The sequence below is a fragment of the Dufourea novaeangliae genome, unplaced genomic scaffold (genome assembly GCF_001272555.1).
Source record: "Dufourea novaeangliae isolate 0120121106 unplaced genomic scaffold, ASM127255v1 scaffold72, whole genome shotgun sequence".
In the NCBI taxonomy this organism is placed as follows: Eukaryota; Metazoa; Arthropoda; class Insecta; order Hymenoptera; family Halictidae; genus Dufourea; species Dufourea novaeangliae.
In genome coordinates this window covers 618001-636110 of record NW_015373947.1, presented here as the reverse complement: position 1 = coordinate 636110, position 18110 = coordinate 618001, and the positions used below count along the sequence as shown (strand labels likewise).

At 38.0% G+C, this 18110-nt stretch overlaps 3 protein-coding genes across 3 annotated transcripts; 1 reads left to right on the top strand and 2 right to left on the bottom strand.

The window, feature by feature from the left end:
* Positions 1-7258: 7258 nt before the first annotated feature.
* Positions 7259-9253, bottom strand: LOC107186109 (quinone oxidoreductase-like protein 2). The gene is made up of 8 exons (XM_015573915.1): positions 8937-9253; positions 8587-8820; positions 8332-8523; positions 8080-8264; positions 7876-7967; positions 7692-7806; positions 7487-7616; positions 7259-7405 (listed from the first exon to the last, which is right to left on the bottom strand). The coding sequence occupies exons 1-8, from the start codon at positions 9171-9173 to the stop codon at positions 7343-7345; spliced, it is 1248 nt and encodes a 415-aa protein (XP_015429401.1). The 5' UTR covers positions 9174-9253; the 3' UTR covers positions 7259-7342.
* A 4151-nt stretch (positions 9254-13404) lies between these two features.
* Positions 13405-15317, bottom strand: LOC107186105 (uncharacterized protein YJR142W). The gene is made up of 5 exons (XM_015573910.1): positions 15242-15317; positions 14456-14553; positions 14178-14382; positions 13615-14094; positions 13405-13529 (listed from the first exon to the last, which is right to left on the bottom strand). Exons 1-5 carry the CDS (start codon positions 15315-15317, stop codon positions 13405-13407), a joined length of 984 nt encoding a protein of 327 aa, XP_015429396.1.
* A 637-nt stretch (positions 15318-15954) lies between these two features.
* Positions 15955-17255, top strand: LOC107186108 (probable rRNA-processing protein EBP2 homolog). The gene is made up of 3 exons (XM_015573914.1): positions 15955-16093; positions 16185-16271; positions 16347-17255. The coding sequence occupies exons 1-3, from the start codon at positions 16010-16012 to the stop codon at positions 17139-17141; spliced, it is 966 nt and encodes a 321-aa protein (XP_015429400.1). The 5' UTR covers positions 15955-16009; the 3' UTR covers positions 17142-17255.
* The last annotated feature ends 855 nt before the right edge of the window (positions 17256-18110 follow it).

Sequence of the window (18110 nt, the reverse complement as noted above, 5' to 3'; positions counted from 1 at the left end):
CTTCGCGACAATTCACTCGTTACCTCTTGTTTCGCCGCTCGAATTCAACTCTGGGGGACGGCGGCGACCGATCGACTTTCCGTCGATTCCGCCCCCTCCCTGCGTGGAAACCAGCTGGCGCGCGGATTACTTTTAGCTTGACACTACCACACCCCGTCGAAACGATATCGTCGATTTGCTAGAAGAGTGACAGACAACTGAAAGAAAAGTAAATTTTTTCAGGAAATCGGTTTCAAGTTTTTCTGTGGTGGAAAGGTATTAGTAACCTTTTGCGATCGAATGTCACCACATATATGATATCACTAGGGACACGATATGGAATCAAAAGTATCGATACTGCGCTCACGAGTAGTATCGAAAAAAAAGTATCGTTACAGATAAACTATCGAACGATAATATATATACTGCATAATATAATTGCATATATTTTCCTATTTGGGAATATTTTTATTATTTTGTTGCGTCACAAGTTTTACATCGCGTTACTTTCTTGCTTATCTTTTCGCATTAACTTCGTTTAACCAGTTAAGTGTGTCTGACGTGTATACACGTCGAACCAAATCTTTATTACGGTGCGTTCGACGTGTATACACGTCGTGAGAAATAAAAAATTACCATTGACTATAAAATCTCTAAATTTTAATGAAATCCAATAAGAATATTATTTGATGGAATGTTTCCTTTATATTACCAATAGAACTGCTGAGTATTTTATACAGAGGGGGTGGTGGGATGATAAATAAAAATGAAGTTCTTCCTCGTGTTTCATAAAACTTATAATAGGACCATTTTGCCCTGCGTTCGACGTATATACACGTCATAGCCTGATTTTAATTCCGCACACGGTGGAGGGTTTTTAAAACTAAATTCCACGCTTAACTGGTTAATACGCAATTATAGGAGAATCCTAGGAGAAAAAAAAATAAACCTGGCATCCATGTTGGGGATTGTTTTGAAAAATTTCACAATTCGAAAAATTACAAAAATCTTTTTATACTTTTATAACAGAATAGAATCACTATTATTTTCTAGTAAAATAATGAATTACATTAAACAAAATATTTTTCACTTGACATTTTATAAATATTTAACACTTGACTACGTAATCTCGCTTTATACAATAAATATATTCGACCCAGCGAGTATTGCTGAAAAACGTCTCGACCGCAAAGGGTTAGTTATACTCAACTATTTAGCAATGAAAAAATGTTCTTTCCTTTACAATTTAATTAATAAACTTTGGGTTCTAAAAGATCTCTACTAAAATATTGTTCATGTGTATTACTTACTATTTATCCTTCAAATAAAAATAATATAGTAAACATAACACCCTCTCCCCCCTCCTCACATAGTCCATGTAACAAAATAAGGCTCACTATTACGGGTGTTAAATACAGTAAATCATCGATGAGTGTCCAAAGGCTCTATAGCACTAAAACCACTCAAGCGGCCAGTGGTGGGTTGACGTTTGAACACTCACTGTCGACGAGTCTTCGAGCACTCATCGATGATTTACTGTATATTATACAGATTTTACCGTCAGGCAATTCGGCACACCATCTCCCAACTGTTCACACAAGAAATAGCGTAGGGTAATCGAGAAAAACGCCATTGCCTTTGACGTTTTCGGGAAGAAATATCGCAGATGGAAGGGCACAGTGAAGCACAGCTAATATTTCATTCGTTGGGCGTTTCTAGATGCAGTTTTCAGCGTTGTAGAGCCGACCACGTATATCCCCCCAAGATGAATGACAATCCTGTCGCGCCACGGTTCGTCAGGTCGGCCGACCCGCAAAAGAGTCATACACTAATAACTGGAGCACAGGCTTGTTGTGTAAGCCGGTGGGTGGCCGCCTTTCTCTGCCGTTTGCCAGGTTTTAACACGGTCGGTTGTATGCGAGAACACCCGATTCCCGTGGCCACGGGATCGGATTCTTTTTTTTGCGCCGAGTGGAGGGGAGGCAGGACATTAGAGACCCCGGGGATCGGCTTTTGTGTAATAATTAGAACGGCTTGACGGGAGTAGCCGAGATATTTCAATTATACGCTGTTGTCTTAATTGTGGTTAATTGCGGTGTCGGGATACAAGGAGCCCAGCCGAGTCCTCGACGAAAGTCGATATCACCATCGAGAAATATTAGCACCGTGTCGCCGGGAATTAATCTGAAACAATACTTTGTCCCCTGTCGTCGATCCACTCGCGTGCAAATGTACACAGTTTTTACCTTCCTTTGTACGAATTCTAGCAAACTAATCTATTGTTTTAACCTCTTAGGTGCTGGTTTTTTAAAATTGTGTATCGACGTTGTGTCGCTAGAACGACGCGATGACGAGTATACTCGTCGAACACAGAATGTGTACAGCTGCTGTGAAATTGAATCAGTCTAGTCGAGAAAATTTTTAAAATGTCCACAATTTACAAATACGTTTTAGTTTTCACAAAAATTTGAATTTATGTAACAAATGATAATTATTTCTCTCGCAGGACGAATATACTCGTCATTGCACAAAAAATTGCCGTTTCTTCATGACGAGTATACTCGTCATTCACAGCTAAGAGGTTAAGGGTCCTATTACGTGGGATATTCATCTGGACTAACGAAATATGTAACCTAGTTAATCTTTTTACTTGGCTAAAATTTATAGGGAAAAGGTACTTGCTCCCGTTTGAATAAATAAATAAATACTCACAGTTCCCGCAGAAATTTCCACAGAACCAGTGTATACAAACTGTTGCATACCTCGCATTACACCGAAGGCACCGGCGTAAATTACAAAATTAGAAAATCGCTGGCGCCATTATGGTCCCCCATAAAATACGCCAAATTAATTCCCCGGTGGTCGAACGGGAGGAGGGGGGGGGGTGGTTAAGAAATACCGAACTGGTAATTATGATCGCTTTTCCATGCTTTATCGTAGTTACAGGGGGGCACAGTCGACAACGGCCAATAATAATGTTACGACAGACCGGTGTTAATGTTATGCAGGGACCATAGCCAGCCCAGGTATTGTTGTGCCAGTCAGTTCTGGCAGGGCCGTAGATTGCCCCCTCCTGACAATGCCACCCTCTTGCGCGGTACTATAAGATGATAACACTTTCACTGATCCCTATTAACGATCCATTAATCAATTCGCCGATTCAGATCGAGATTTCGTCTGGATTAATATAGCATCGGAGACTATTGACGATTCAATCGAGAGCCAGATACCGTTAAATTTCGGACGATCAGCGAAATCGATCCTGTGGATCTTAAGTACCAGTAGCTAATTTTAAACCGTCCGTACACGATCACTTAGAATTACGTAAAATCGGTTGAACTTTAAGACAATTTTAATCAAGAAAATGAGTCTAAATGTCATTGGCTACTCTCTAATTACCTCTGTTACGTCGACCACCCGGTGACTCCGGATCAGCGATTTTATGTAGTAAAAGACAGATACAAGATCTAGCTGGATCTGCTGGAACAGATGCTTGATGCGCGGAACTCGAGACATCTGCTAGATACACAATATCCCCAAACTGTCTCCTAAGCATTGGGGATATGGTGTCACGTTGCGTCACAACGTTATAGCATATTCGAAGGAGTCCTGTAACGCATAGGTGTCCGTTGTGCCCAAGGACAAATCGATAATTTCGACAGTTGTAACTGTATTTACTTAGATCTGCAATTTATCGGTCGGGCCCGAAAGAAAAGCCTTGCATATGTCCGCCCCCTCCCCTGCGCTCTTTTCTAATCTGTATTAGCATATCTAGGTGAACCGTGCTCCCCAGAGTGATTGTACAGATACGCAGCCACCAGAGGCCATTTCCTTTTATCGTTCTTGCGGACAGAGCGACAAATGCCGCCGTAAGTGCTACGCGGATATGTGACTGTCGTAAGCTCTCCCACTCGGTTTCTCGCCACGTACCTTAGTTGCCTCTGTTCCTGCGATCTAGCAGATCCCGTTTCTGGTTTTGCAAGCCACGCCGGATCCGCGATCAATCTACCGATCATCGTGCACGCTACACAGATTAATTTTCTATCATATCCTCCAGAAGTCCTATCGCGATTCATCATCGTCTGATGAAAGACACCATGGGCGTCTGGGCCTCTTCCTTTGCTCTAGTGGATCATCAAACTGTGACGAAAGTGGATCTTATCGGACTTCTAACTCACACAGAGAGTCGAAAACTAGGTTAGAGTCTCCCAAATGCTGAGGTTCCAGTCTATATAGGTCCTAACCTAGGACTCTAGTCCTACCCAAAAACTGAAGGACTGTAGGTTAGAATCTACCAAAATACTAAAAGGATTATCGACCTAACCTCTTCCGTTGCTCCAGTGGATCATCAAACTGTCACGAAAGTGGATCTTATCGGACTTCTAACTCACACAGAGAGTCGAAAACTAGGTTAGAGTCTCCCAAATGCTGAGTTTCCTGCCTATATAGGTCCTAACCTAGGACTCTAGTCCTACCCAAAAACTGAAGGACTGTAGGTTAGAATCTACCCAAATACTACAAGGATTATCGACCTAACCTCTTCCGTTGCTCCAGTGGATCATCAAACTGTCACGAATGTGGATCTTATCGGACTTCTAACTCGCACAGACAGTCGAAAACCGGGCTAAAGTTTCCCAAATGCTGAGGTTCCAGTCCGTACAGGTTAGAGTCTTTCCACAAACTGAAGGATTTTAGGAATAGTCTCCACCAAAAACTAAAGGATTATCGATTGCGTTAAGGGGATTAAGTAAACGGTCCAACGTAACGTTCTTCGAAAATCGAGATTCGATCCCTCTGATCTAACCATGGACAAAATTGCGTCAGAGATCACGCCCGCGGTGCCATTTTCGGCGCAGTGTCGACATTCCTCGATCCTTCGAGGATAACGGAACTCCCGGTCGACAGGGAATCGTTGAAATCGCTGACAGACGTGTCTTGGGACACGTTGTCTGGACGGAAAGAGACGAAGAGTTCCGGAGCGTGCCAGCCCCGAGACGCGAAAGTCCCGCGAAACCGTGACTTTTTGCGCTGGATGCATATTATGTAACCTGTCCTTTCGATCCAACCGAGGGGGGGACCTTTATTTCTCTCCACCTCCGACATCTGGCAAGCAGATCGTCCGTAATTCCTCTTTCCAGCGGCGGTTAATTGAAAAGATCGCTTATCTGTACACGGTTAATGTGGCGCTGGACCTGGTCGGAAGACATTTTCATGCAATTAATTTTAACGGTACTGAGTCGTGTATGTTATAAATAATAGTGGACAGAATTCTATCTGCGACGAAGAATCCATCTTGTATAGATCCTCGAAGCCCCCGCGCGCAGATGGGTTAACACTCGGAAGACTGAAACATCGAAGGCATAGCTGAGTCACTTTTGACTCATACCCAAATCTCGTGTAACTGTTTTATTTAAAGTTTGCACCTGCGTTGTAGCGTGAGGTTAAAGTCTGGGTCTCAAATGACTTCATCATCCTAGTGTTAATCCTGACCCCAGGGCTAGAAAACTGATTAAAAAGTCAGCGTTACACTTGGGGACTTAGCCGTGTCAGTGCCGAAGAACCTTCGAACACTCATCGAGAATTTACTGTACATCATTCAGATTAATCACTAGAAGCAGTTATAATCAACTGAGACGTGAAAAGCAGCGTAAACGTTTACCAAAGAAATTTGTATAACGCCTAAATTGATGACGAGGTCTCGCCAGTTGGTCACGAAAGAAACCGTGCACGAGAAATAAATCGCCGTTAAAACGCGGGCAAAAGCAGTCTCCGTAATGTTTCTTTTTTCTGTCACGTTGTTCACCGGGCGACACGTCGGTCGACAAGGTTTATAGAGAAAGCAGCATTTACATAAGGACTCCGCGATATCGCGCCGTGGACGGACAATTGAATTTTGAAATCCCGCTCACCACACCCACGACTACCCCCGGGAGGCGCTACCTTGAACCCGAACCCAACCGTATGATTAACGATACGAAGGCGTTCTAATTGGCCTTCGTCGCCGGGGCGGAGTAAAGCGCGAAACGGAGGCTGGTATGCGACTCGGAGCATTCCTCTGCGGTACAGAGAGATTTTCAAGGTGGATATTTCAGAATAAGAACAGTCCAACAGGAAGGACTCAGGACTGGACCTAATAAAGCATAATGATCATTGTGAAACACGATACGAAAAATATGCTAGATGAAGCGATAGCTTCTGAGTCCCTTGCAGACTACTTTGCCTCCCAAGTAAGGTCACCGCTGGTCCGAGTAATCTAGAACACCCACGCAATCCTTTTATAAATTCTGATTAGTAATCGACACCAGTTGGACGATTCTGTCAATCGATGGACAGAACACCCCTACCTAGGGAGAATGAAATCGAAACAGGACTATCGCTTTTTGTCTACGTACCCAATAGTTTGATTTGGTCCATCCACTGAACAGATTGGTTTAGGCTACCTAGCTAATTACCTAGTAAATGATTACTATATAACCTAAGTATGAATACTCTGTTTTAATGTCAATCATAATTTTGGAATATTTAACCTCATGGCGCAACTGCAACTATTTCTCCTAGCCACTCCAAACTGAACTACGACGAAGGAGTACAAAATTCTTTGCTACCATTAGGGGAACTTATTTATAACTTGACGATTTCACGAAAGACCGTTCTCAGGACTTTTACTTCGGGTTTCGATCGGTACTCGGTAGCACCGCCAACAAAACGCTCCAGTTTCGATAAAAGGCATTGGGCAACCGATAATGACCGCGGCCGAGTTAGTATACCGCTACCTAAGAACAATCGTATGCGTGTAATTTCGCTGTTGTCTCGACCGCGTGGAAACACGTGGGCCCTTTCAAAGAACGGCGTGGCTGGCTGCACAGGAAAAATTGATCGATATAAAGTGAATTACTATCCGTTGACTCTACAGGATACAATATTTATATAGTATGTTTGCCTTTCATCTACGCTACCATATTGTTCTCGGTCACCCTACATTTATCTCGACTGATATTTAGATCTCGAGTGTTTCGCTGGATCACCTAAGTGTAGTGCGGCTTTAACCGGATGAAACGAGAAGCTGCACTCTCAATTGGTGATTAAGTACAAAGTACTTCATGACTAACCTTTTACTAAGCCCAGCCTAAGGAAAAAGGTGGGACAATCGGTAGTACCATTTATCGGTACCTATTAGTACAAAATAGTTTATTAAAGACTTTGTACAGTAGGATAGGATTGGTTCCTTACAGAGTCTAATATATACAATAAAAAAAAAACATAATTAAATTATCCGCCTTATTAAAAGAGTGTTCCCTCAGTATTATTAATAATACTTCTGCACACCTGTAAACGTGTTTGCATATTCTGTATATTAAACCTTTTAATCGTTATCTTCTTTCACTTTCTTCGCTTTAGCGTCCTTGTTTTTTATGTCTACAATGACCTGCGGAATTGACGATTATCTTTTTGTCTCGCATTTGTTTTTATGAAACTATCACTACAAGTTACTATACTATACACTCACTTTTCCTGGGGACTTGCTCTTGGGAATAAAATCCATTGCATCATTTACATTGCATAATCCAACAGTTAGTACAGAAGTTGGTTTAATGAGACCCTCCTCGAAAAATTGTAAAACGTCGTCCCCAGCTTGACTGAATTATTAAACAAATGAATTAAAAGTAATTTAAAGCGATGCTTAATAGTATGCCTAGAATCAAACTATATACCGGTATGCCTCAGGTTTCTTTTTCCTGTATTCTCTTAAGTTGAACCCAGTAACACTGAAACGATTCGTATCGGATTCGTTCATGATCGCTGTTGATCCAGCAATTACCACCCTCCCTTGAAGACAAAAATTATAGATGAGAAAGTTACTCCACGTTTCGAATAAATTTTTAATTATTTATGCACCTTCGCGTGAAAGATGATGCACCACAGTGGCAAAGTTATCATCCCTCAATAAATCTTTCATGGTTGCACCACTTCTATAGATACTGGTGAAGCTAAAAACACGACATTACTGCTCTCACTGTCTATTACCTGATCAAAGTCTCACATGAGAATCACTGAAACTTTTAGGAAATCTAGTCTCATCGGAGACACTTAATGACTTACCAATCTAAGACCTTTTTCAAATGCTCCCCATCAGCATCAGCAAAGATTGTTTTAATGTCTTTATCAGCAGCTAATTCCTCTAACTGTTTCAACAATTTACGATCTTTGTATTTAAATGAGGCAAGGACTGTGCCCTTTGCACGAGCAAGATCTGCTCCTTCCTCTGTAGCACAAACAGCTATCACCTGAATCAATGACCTACTTTAACACTTTCGTCGAGATTTTATTAATCCTGAATAATATAGATCTAACCTGAGATTTATATACATTTGTTGCAAGATCAACTGCTGCTAGACCAATGCTACTCATTCCAACATTAATCAAAATGATATCACTTTCTTGTATGCTGATATTTCTTTCTAATGCAAGTAAAGCAGTAACATAATCATCAAGAAGAGCCACTGCATGAATTGATTTTATTTCAGACGGTATTTTCCAAATATCCTATAAGATTTGCTTACAGTTGAATGACAAACAAAGACGATATATTTAATAATGCCTGCTTACATTAACTTCTACTAGACACTGTTCACTTAAACCTCCGTAACAATCTTTATTGAGAGCAACAACCTTATCCCCAACTTTATACCCACATTTTTTTGCTTCCTCTCCGATCTGTGCTAATTTTCCAACAAACTCATAGCCAAGAATCTTTGGCAGATTCGGCTTAAATGTATATGAATTTGTGGCTAATAAGATATCTGAGACATTCAAAGCACAATATTGCACATCTATAACAACCTAATGGTACAAAAATATACACTTATCCTTCATCGTATTGTGATTTATTATGAAAAGTGTATGAAAATCATACTGCAGAGTATTTTATTAACTTAATTTCAAATTTTCAAACTCACTTGGTTTGGTTGCGATATTTCAAGCGGTTCAAAGTAATCTACAATAAGTGGATTACAAAAATTCTTTAATACAGCAGCGGTAAACTTTTCGGGAACCGGGACATTCTTACAATCTAGGTTAGACGGTTTGGATTCAGCCGTAGAACTGAATCTAATACTTCTTGCCCGTATTAGATATTTCTTCAGATGATTTTTACAGAAATGCGTTAAATTACTCCTACCCACAGAGACGGACATTTTTAAAAAAATTTATAGTTATTACTTAAACACACGAAAACACCATTACCGCGGTCAATGTACGTTTACGTTCTAATTTAACCGCGTCATAGCCGCCCACGCATGCGCGCCAAGTATGGACGTCAAAATTCAGATATCGATAAAATCGAACATTATCTATATCGATAATTTGAATCTTCAACGAGAAAAGATTAAATTTCTCGCAGTTTGACAATGGACGCCGTGAAAAGGTGACGCGATTACCGTAAAATAGTGTTTTGTGTAAATAAAAGTGAAATGTAGTTATTGTGTGTGATTAATTTACATGAAAATCGAGAAATAGTACATTCACGCAGTGAAGTCTCGCACCAGGTATGTTATTTGTATTATCCTGCTGAATAACAGTCGTTCCTTAGTACTGTTCGACTTTTTTTATTACTAATAATAATACCGCTTGACTGCACATATATACATATATATGTATAATTAGTACACAGGATATTGTTATTATAAATTAAATCCAACTACCATAGAAAATATATTGAATCTAGGGGTTTATATACCTCGATCATACAAAAATTGTGTTAAGTACTTACCGATCACCAAATTGTTTACATACCCAAACGCCAAAATACAATGTCCACTAAAGAAGGTGGAAACATTTTCGGTGAGAGTGGCATAGGCCCATGGTAGAAAATTAACTATGAAACAGAACAAAAATATAAATAGATTGAACGAAATATAAGTACGACAATATTGTATTCAAACGAGCAAAAATAATTCTTACAACAAAATATTTTTTCACCAACACACACAGAAATGAACAAATATTCTTTTAATTTTGCAACGATCGAATATACGTGCAATGAAAAATTTCGCAATATGGTGTAATCTTTATGCGCTTTATTCGCAAATTATTCACCGTACCTTTTAAACAACGGAAATTTGTATTAAATCACTGTCTTATTCCACTCGATTAGTCGGTTGAACGACACTTTAAAACGATCCACTGCGAAGGGGGTTGAAAACTACAGTGAATTTCGACCGGAAGTGGCTCGAACACGAAAGTATGTTTCCTCGACGCGGTCGAAAATGGAACTGATTCGATTTTTGTATCTTCTGACAAACCTCAGGCCTCCCCACCAAGCTGCCGACACATGTTATTGTTATTCTTTTTTTCAAGCATCCCCCACCACCCTGGCCAGGTCATTTTTCGTCGTGGTTTCATTAAATTTCCAACGAAAATATTTTCCACCATCAAAACACACGATTCTCTTCAATTTTCTTATCCAACTTAAATAGCCAAATACAAATATATATATATATATATATATATATTTTGTAATAATTACATAAAAGTTAATGATAACATTGTACTATATATGTATATATTCTGGCGAAATGTGAATACATTCGATGTAAACGCAGATTTTAGAGGGTGATTGGAATGTACAACGATTACATTATTAGTTGGACGTTTATTTAAAATCAATATCATCCACAAGAACAGCAACACCGTGTTCTGTTAACGTTAGTTTATTATTGCATGTGTTATTTTACATAAACTGAAATGAATACATTCGTAAAGTACAAAGCGTCTGAAATGGTATATTCGTTATGTTAATATCTTTTTTTTCTTTTTTTCGTTTGCGGTTGAATCGCCCTTTGCTTCTGACTGTTTTTTTTTTCTCATACGATCGGTACACACGATTATATCTTACAACGGAGAGAGTAATGCAATGATTCGATGGGTCCGTAAAGAATACTGGAGAAATTAAGTACAACACGCGCGATCCGATTGTACGATACACGACACTTCGTTTTGTCAACCAAACTCCGTGTGTCTTCACCCTCGCATTCTCGACTCGTGTCGACGAAAAAAAAAAAACAGAAACCTAATAATACAATCGATAACCATACTGAACACGATGCAAGAACGAAATTTGATATATACGATCAAGCGAGGTAACGATCAGTACGAGTGTTTGTGACATTTAAAAAAATTTTATTTTAAATTTCTCATTCGTTGACAATAATTATTTCATGCATGTTAAACAGTATGGCCAGCCGTACCCGTTTTCTATCACAAAAAAACAGTCGTAACACGATGAATGTTCGCTTAAAAACAAAAACACGCGCCGTAGACACTAAATTTCATGACCAGATCTTAGGGTTTTAAAGTATACAAGGCGGCGAAGTAATATGACTAGTATGTTATTACAATCGTTCGTTTATAAAAAATGTATTAAACTTATCCAACACGCTCGGAGTTAGTCTCGATAGAACTTAAAAAAAAAAAATACCACTGTCAGCGTACACGTTCAAGGATGACTTCAATTTCACTTTAGACGATCTGCGTGTGAAGATAAGCAAACGGAAAAGCATACGTTGTACCGAGGATATCCCGCTAGTTACGAACATTGAAATTATTTGTAATTATTGAAATAATTTGAATAATTTGGAAATCTTGAAATAGCCATTGTTTTCTAATGAATATTTAATACTAAAGCCACTAACTATGGAATCCCACTTTAGTCATTATTTCGTGTCTTGAATTTCACAGCACATGAAACAATTAAGATGTTCGTAATTAAAGTGATACCCGGTACATTGACAAAATATAATACTAGAAACGCTCTAACTATATTGAAAGGGGAAAAATGAGAAACGTGTAACGTTAAGGGATTTATGAAGAATTAATTAGCGTGATCATGGATTTACTTTCATGTGAGAATATAAAATGAACGAGAAAGTAAATACAAAAGTTGGCCGTCTAATTACAGGAGAAATGTAACGGATAATTGATATATGTAAAGAAAAGAGATGACGAAATATATACCGATGTACATTTTCGATTTTACTACTTATGCAGTCCACTGCTCCTGCAATTCGTCGATATCACACGGATCTTCAAATACGAAATTTCAATTCAAAAAACTACCTACAGTTACGTACAATAAACAATACGACCACATTTTGTTCCCATCTCCCCAGAAAACGGTGTGTCGTCCCCGGGGGAAAATGCCAGGTCTAAGCATTTTCACGGTTGGTAGCATAGCTGGATTATTTAAGAACACATACGTCGACATAATTCGTCCTATAAATTTCTTATTTTGTTTTCTTTTTCACCACTTTTGTTTGTTTTTAACATATCAAAAAAAAAGGACAGTATACTGTGCATTCACGTTTCGATAATACTGTGAATGGAGCTTTCGTGTCTCTTAATCCTACGCAGAATATTTAGGATATTACTGCACCACGGTGCTACGCACTTCGTTTCTCTGTTTAAAGTGTAGAAGGTTTCTCCGTACAAAAGTTCGATTACAAACGTTAGAAAAAACTAGTGTTTACCATTTTTCGTTTTTCATGTCGCTTAGAACTGAAAAATCTTACAACAGTTAAGATCTATGCTTCTGGAATGCTGCGTTAATAATACTTCTAGATCGACATCGATGTTATATATATCAAAAGTCGGGTGTTCCCCGAGGAGAATAATACTCGTAGGGACAGGCGAAAAAAAAATGGAAAAAAAAAAAACTTTCGTTATTGTGCAATAAAATTCTGCCCGATGGTAGACAGAAATTCTCGAAGGAAGTTTTTAGCACGACTTTGAACCGTGATTAAATGTAATCACAAGAATCGAATACGTAATTATTCTTTGTATTGCCGCAATTTTACAATATAATTAACGTCGGTGGTTGTTCACAGATACGCTAATTAAATTAATGTAAATATTTTGTAAATTATGTTTCTCGATACTGACGGCGATGACTATTATCCGTTCTATAATGTGTCGCGAGTATAATAGTCGGCATTAAATATCTTCCAAAAATTTGACAGAATACTTTCATCGTAACGAGATTTATAAAAATTACTTCGATCGTAATGAACCGAATTCTACGAACGCCTAAAGATGATGGCGAGCGATAAGAAAAGAAGAAGTGTCAGATTAATAAAATTTAAGTGAGATTACGCATATATTTTCCAGGGAAATAAGAATTAAGTTAAATTTCATAAAAACTTTCCAAACTGATTCCTAAAAAAAACCTTTTAACTACTGTTCAGTAGTGTATAAATATACATATATATATATATATTTATATATATATGCAAGCCTTACACGTATAAAACTGCACCATTTACTATAAAATCTGCGAAGAATTGACCAAATACAAAAAAAACCACGAAAGAAAAGTCAACCTCGTTCAATTTAATCAATTTCAACATCATTTAAATTAAGATCTAGTTAAACTTAAATTCTGTCTAAGGGCTCGATTGCTTCACCATTGGCGGCTATTTTACATTTCTTTTGTGGTTGATTGTACATGGTCTGCAGAGGTACATGAAGCAGTTCCACGATTTGTATAAAATTAGGCTCTGCAACAGAGAAAAATGGAATATTTACAAATGCATCAGCATCATGACCCTGTATAACCTTAGCGCATAGAAGTAAAGTACTCACCATTTTCCGCTGTGATGTATCCGTGTCTGATTAAAAAGTCAAGGGCGACTGGCACAGAGGTCGTTTTGAAATGTGAAGACAATATCCTTTCTAAGCATTCATTAACTGGAAGTAACTCAAAAGTCTCTACCTCTCCATCATTGTTGCTCGGTACAAAATCGGGCGGTAGCTCAAGGTCATACACGAATTCTGTGTTGGGAAACAGACCCCTTTCACTTTCGAAAAAAAGTGATACACAACCAGCACTCTTTAGCTTTGCAATAAGATTATTGGGAATACTGGCTTCTTCTCCGGCTTCTTTCATAGCTGTTTCATTAATGCCATAACCAACACTTAATCCACCGCTCACCATATTATCCCAGTATCCAGGCCAGGTCTGCTTATTTGGGCTACGCTTTTGCAACCATATTGATAGTCCTTTCACGGGGTCCATAACATATCCATTAATGTCTACACCATATTTGCGGATTCCAAATAGGCCTGCAGGTTTCATAATAAGACTTTAATATTTTCAAGAAACAAAGATGACATAAACAGACTGGTAGAAGAGAGTATACACTTACATGTAGCAGACCGATCCATTTTAAATAACGGTGGTGTGTTAAACTGTGCACGCACTTCATAACACTCCTCTCTCCATCCCCGTAAAGTTATAAATTTTCCACCGGCACGCCATTCCCTCAGTACCTCATCAACACGAGCACTTCTTTCTGCATAATCTCGAAATGCTGGATTTAGTTGCACATATTCAGGATGTACTTGGAACACCTTAAAGGAATACAGAATAAAAGTGTAGTCCGAACACTTTTGAATCTCCTTGAAATTTCAAGTATGAAGTTACCTGAGGGTAGTTTAACAATTCCTTCATTACATCTGGACGTACAAGACCAACTTGTTGTCCATCAACAACAAATGCTCTGCATTCACCTGCATGGAGACCTAAAAGAATTGAATGAATGTGGGAATCTAATTTTTTTAATATATATTTCCACTAAAAATATATAATTTTCTAGATACTTTTTCTTTTTCCGCACACACCCCATAATTTTGCATCCATTACACTCACATTATAAAGCAGAAAGTACAAATAATAATGTAAAAAAAAAAAGAAAATTATAAAGTAGAAAAACTAACTAACATCCATGTATTTTTATTAATACATGAAATAATATCTTCAAAAATATCATACACAGAAATTTTTATAATGACTCGAAAAATATAACGTTTTTTGTACTTGTCTTTGAATTACATAAAAATGCGATTACCATATAGATTATCGAATTAATTACACAAGGTATATTTTCGATACCTACTGTTACAAATATATGTATACAATTGTCTATTCAAAATATTTATTATCAAAAAGCAAGGAGATCGGATTTCGGATTGGAACAAGATAAGACGCAGAAGAAAATTTCGCGAGACTGACACTACTTTTCAGGAGAACCCCACGGAAAATCTCGTTATTTTGTTGATAACTCAAGAAAGAATACACAACAGACTCGAAATCAATATCTCAGTAGACAGGACGGAAAGCCACGCGTATCTATGCGCTATTCATCCCAAAATCGGAGTAGCGGGACCAACGAAAAAGTGACGCGCACATAAATCAAGCGATTTCACTTACCTGACAGGTAAAAGCAATTAAATTTATTAGCGAGCTTCAATAAGCGTGACATTGGTTTCGTATCACTATCCGTCATGATGTTTCGCTGTCGTTAGCCAGCTGTGACAAAAAATGCTGGCATAGAGCACAGGATACGCCAGACTCGGGCTTCAAGAGCTTTCTGCGTAACGATCTGCTGACTGAACTGAAATTGCTTGATGATTGGTTAGTAACTTGCTTCTAGTCTTTGTCGAATTTTTTATAAATAGAGAGATAAGATATCCAAATTTGTTCTTTATACTGTTAAGAGAGTGTCCAAATTTTTATCTCATTAAAACATATCTATCCAATGCAAACAGATTACATTATCAGTACACAAATGACTGGACGTGATTTTTTAATCAATTACATTTAATCAATTACAGTCATCTACATGTTGAACGTCAAATATTATTATAATTGAGTCAAGAATTGCTGACAGCGTTATTCATCACAAGACAAAATGATGAGATTCCAGTGAAAAGATGCTGATGACTTTCATATTTACATGAATTACTTGATCATCATTCATATATTTAGTCTTAAATAATAATTATAAGAAAATTTAAGTAATTCAGTTTTAAATTTAGTATATTAATTATAAATTTTATGATGATTATATTTAAAATTGCTAGCTTATCAGTTAAGTCACGAAGCTTCAGGTATGGAGTACTACTTTCAACAGATGGTGCTGGGTGTGCAAATCGCTTATGTAGTGTTTACTGTATTGTGTGAAGTAAATTTAATAAAATGAAACTGAAAAAAGCAACGAAGAAAGCTGCAAAAGTAGCAGCATCGTCCGACTCTGATTCAGAGTATAGTTCGGACGAGGAAGTAAGTAATCTATGTTTTTAAAAGTAAGTTTTAGTATGACAGAAAATTTAGAAATAAGGTTTTCCTAACCTTATTTTTTTCACGTGTATAGTTACGAGAAGCTTTTGCGAAAGGTTTGATAAAACCCGGTCTCAATACAGTAACTGAAGAAATAAGTAAAAAATTCAAAAATTCTGTGGTAAGTTAAGAACTAAGATCGTAGGTACTGTGTTATTATATCATAAAAGTATGTGACAATTCAAATTTTTCCTAGAATCTTATGAAACAAAAACTAGATGCGATTAAATTAAATTTGCCGTGGTTAGAGAGGTTGGATATGGTCAATGCACCAGCACCTTTAGCACCAGAATTAGCATTACAAATGCAAGAGCAGGAAGTACGACGCGCAAAACAGTTGAAAGGGAATAAAAAATTACCTCAGTATACTCCGTCCGAGGATCCTGTTCTAAATGATTTTCGAAGGGAGACAATGTTTCATAGGCAAGCTCAAGGTGCTGTTCTGGATGGTATCATACGATTGAAAAAGCTGGGTGTACCGACAATCAGACCGGATGACTATTTTGCTGAAATGGCAAAGTCAGACACTCATATGCAAAAAGTCAGACAGAATCTTATGAAGAAACAGACGATAGCTCAGAGATCAGAGAAAATTAGATCGCTTAGACAGCAGAGGAAAGTGTCCAAGCAAATGCAAGTGGAAGCAACTTTGAAGAAACATGCAGAAAAGAGGAAACTAATGGAGGAAGTTAAGAAATATCGTAAAGGCGTCAGGAAGGATCTAGATTTCCTCGAAGATAAGAAGAAGCCTCAGCGTAAAGGGTTAGATCAAAAAGCAGCCGCAAAACGGAAGATGAAAGATTCAAAGTATGGTTTCGGCGGCAAAAAACGCGGTAACAAAAAAAATACAAAGTCCAGCTCCGCGGACGTTTCAGAGTACAAAAGGCCTTCGAAACCGGGAAAGGATTTAAAAAAGAAAGGCGGAAAACCGAACCCGAGATTAGGAAAGAATCGTAGGATTCAAATGAAAGCAAAGAAGAGACGGCAGTAGGTATAGCTTAAAAAAATTCACGAGACTTGACAACACGTTTTTTACGACTGCCTCCAGCGTTCACGTATCTGTAAAATAAATCACTTCTGTAATAAATAATATTTGTTAATACTACTGACCTTCGTCGAAATATTTTCCGATCCTGTTTGTCCGACGTTAGGAATGAACAATTGCAGACTGCCTCAACAAAAGAATTTTATCGCTTGTGTGACTGCATTCAAATGTATCCAAGTCTTGTCAGGAGAGAGGGAATGTGACCATGACGTGCGATTCTGTATATATGAGTTATAATACGACGTAGAATTTAATATGTAGTATTCCTTTTCAGTCTTTCCTACTCTCCCACTATGAACCATTTTAACGTACTATATCTAGAGATAGGACTCATCACCTGATAGGAATTAATTATCGATCACTTCGAGTAGCTAATAAAATTTCCAAATTTTTAACGGTAGTAAACCTGTTAAAAAATCGAGGTAGGTCACTAATGCGAGCAAATAGAATCTACCTACAGGTACCATGCAAATTGGAGTAGATTCTCCATACTACCGATACCGCAGGGTTACTTAACACATGTCGTCCATTAGATAATCCTCTGTGCCTACACGGCTAGTTACATGTGTAGAAATGCGATTACACCGCATATCACATGCATAATCGCGTTTGTGTTCACGATGTGGCACGTGTGTACGCAGGTTCTTTCCTTTAAATTAAATAATGAGTAGACAATTTTTCTTTGATTCTTCTCTCATTACAATAGCCCACAAAAAGTGAGTCACAGTTGGTTTCGAGGAAATATTCTAATCCAAATGGATTATTATAAATAATAGGATAAATTTTCTAAATAAATTATATTCTAAGAACAATTTCGTATGAAAGCTCAGAGGTAAAAGGTAAGCTAGGCCAACTGTCGTACGTACGGCTGGTTGCTCTTCTGTAGGCGTCTTTAATGGTTACTTCGCGAAACAG

Excerpts from the sequence above, each read along its gene's own strand:
- LOC107186105 (XM_015573910.1), bottom strand. The coding sequence starts at position 15,317 with ATGACGGATAGTGATACGAAACCAATGTCACGCTTATTGAAGCTCGCT. Across the intron at positions 14,554-15,241 it reads TAATTGCTTTTACCTGTCAG|GTCTCCATGCAGGTGAATGC; the intron begins GTAAGTGAAATC and ends CAATTCTTTTAG. Across the intron at positions 13,530-13,614 it reads ATACATCACAGCGGAAAATG|AGCCTAATTTTATACAAATC; the intron begins GTGAGTACTTTA and ends TCTCTGTTGCAG.
- LOC107186109 (XM_015573915.1), bottom strand. The coding sequence starts at position 9,173 with ATGTCCGTCTCTGTGGGTAGGAGTAATTTAACGCATTTCTGTAAAAAT. Across the intron at positions 8,821-8,936 it reads AAATATCGCAACCAAACCAA|GTTGTTATAGATGTGCAATA; the intron begins GTGAGTTTGAAA and ends TTGTACCATTAG. Across the intron at positions 7,617-7,691 it reads AAGAAACCTGAGGCATACCG|TCAAGCTGGGGACGACGTTT; the intron begins GTATATAGTTTG and ends TTAATAATTCAG.
- LOC107186108 (XM_015573914.1), top strand. The coding sequence starts at position 16,010 with ATGAAACTGAAAAAAGCAACGAAGAAAGCTGCAAAAGTAGCAGCATCG. Across the intron at positions 16,094-16,184 it reads AGTATAGTTCGGACGAGGAA|TTACGAGAAGCTTTTGCGAA; the intron begins GTAAGTAATCTA and ends TCACGTGTATAG. Across the intron at positions 16,272-16,346 it reads AAAAATTCAAAAATTCTGTG|AATCTTATGAAACAAAAACT; the intron begins GTAAGTTAAGAA and ends AATTTTTCCTAG.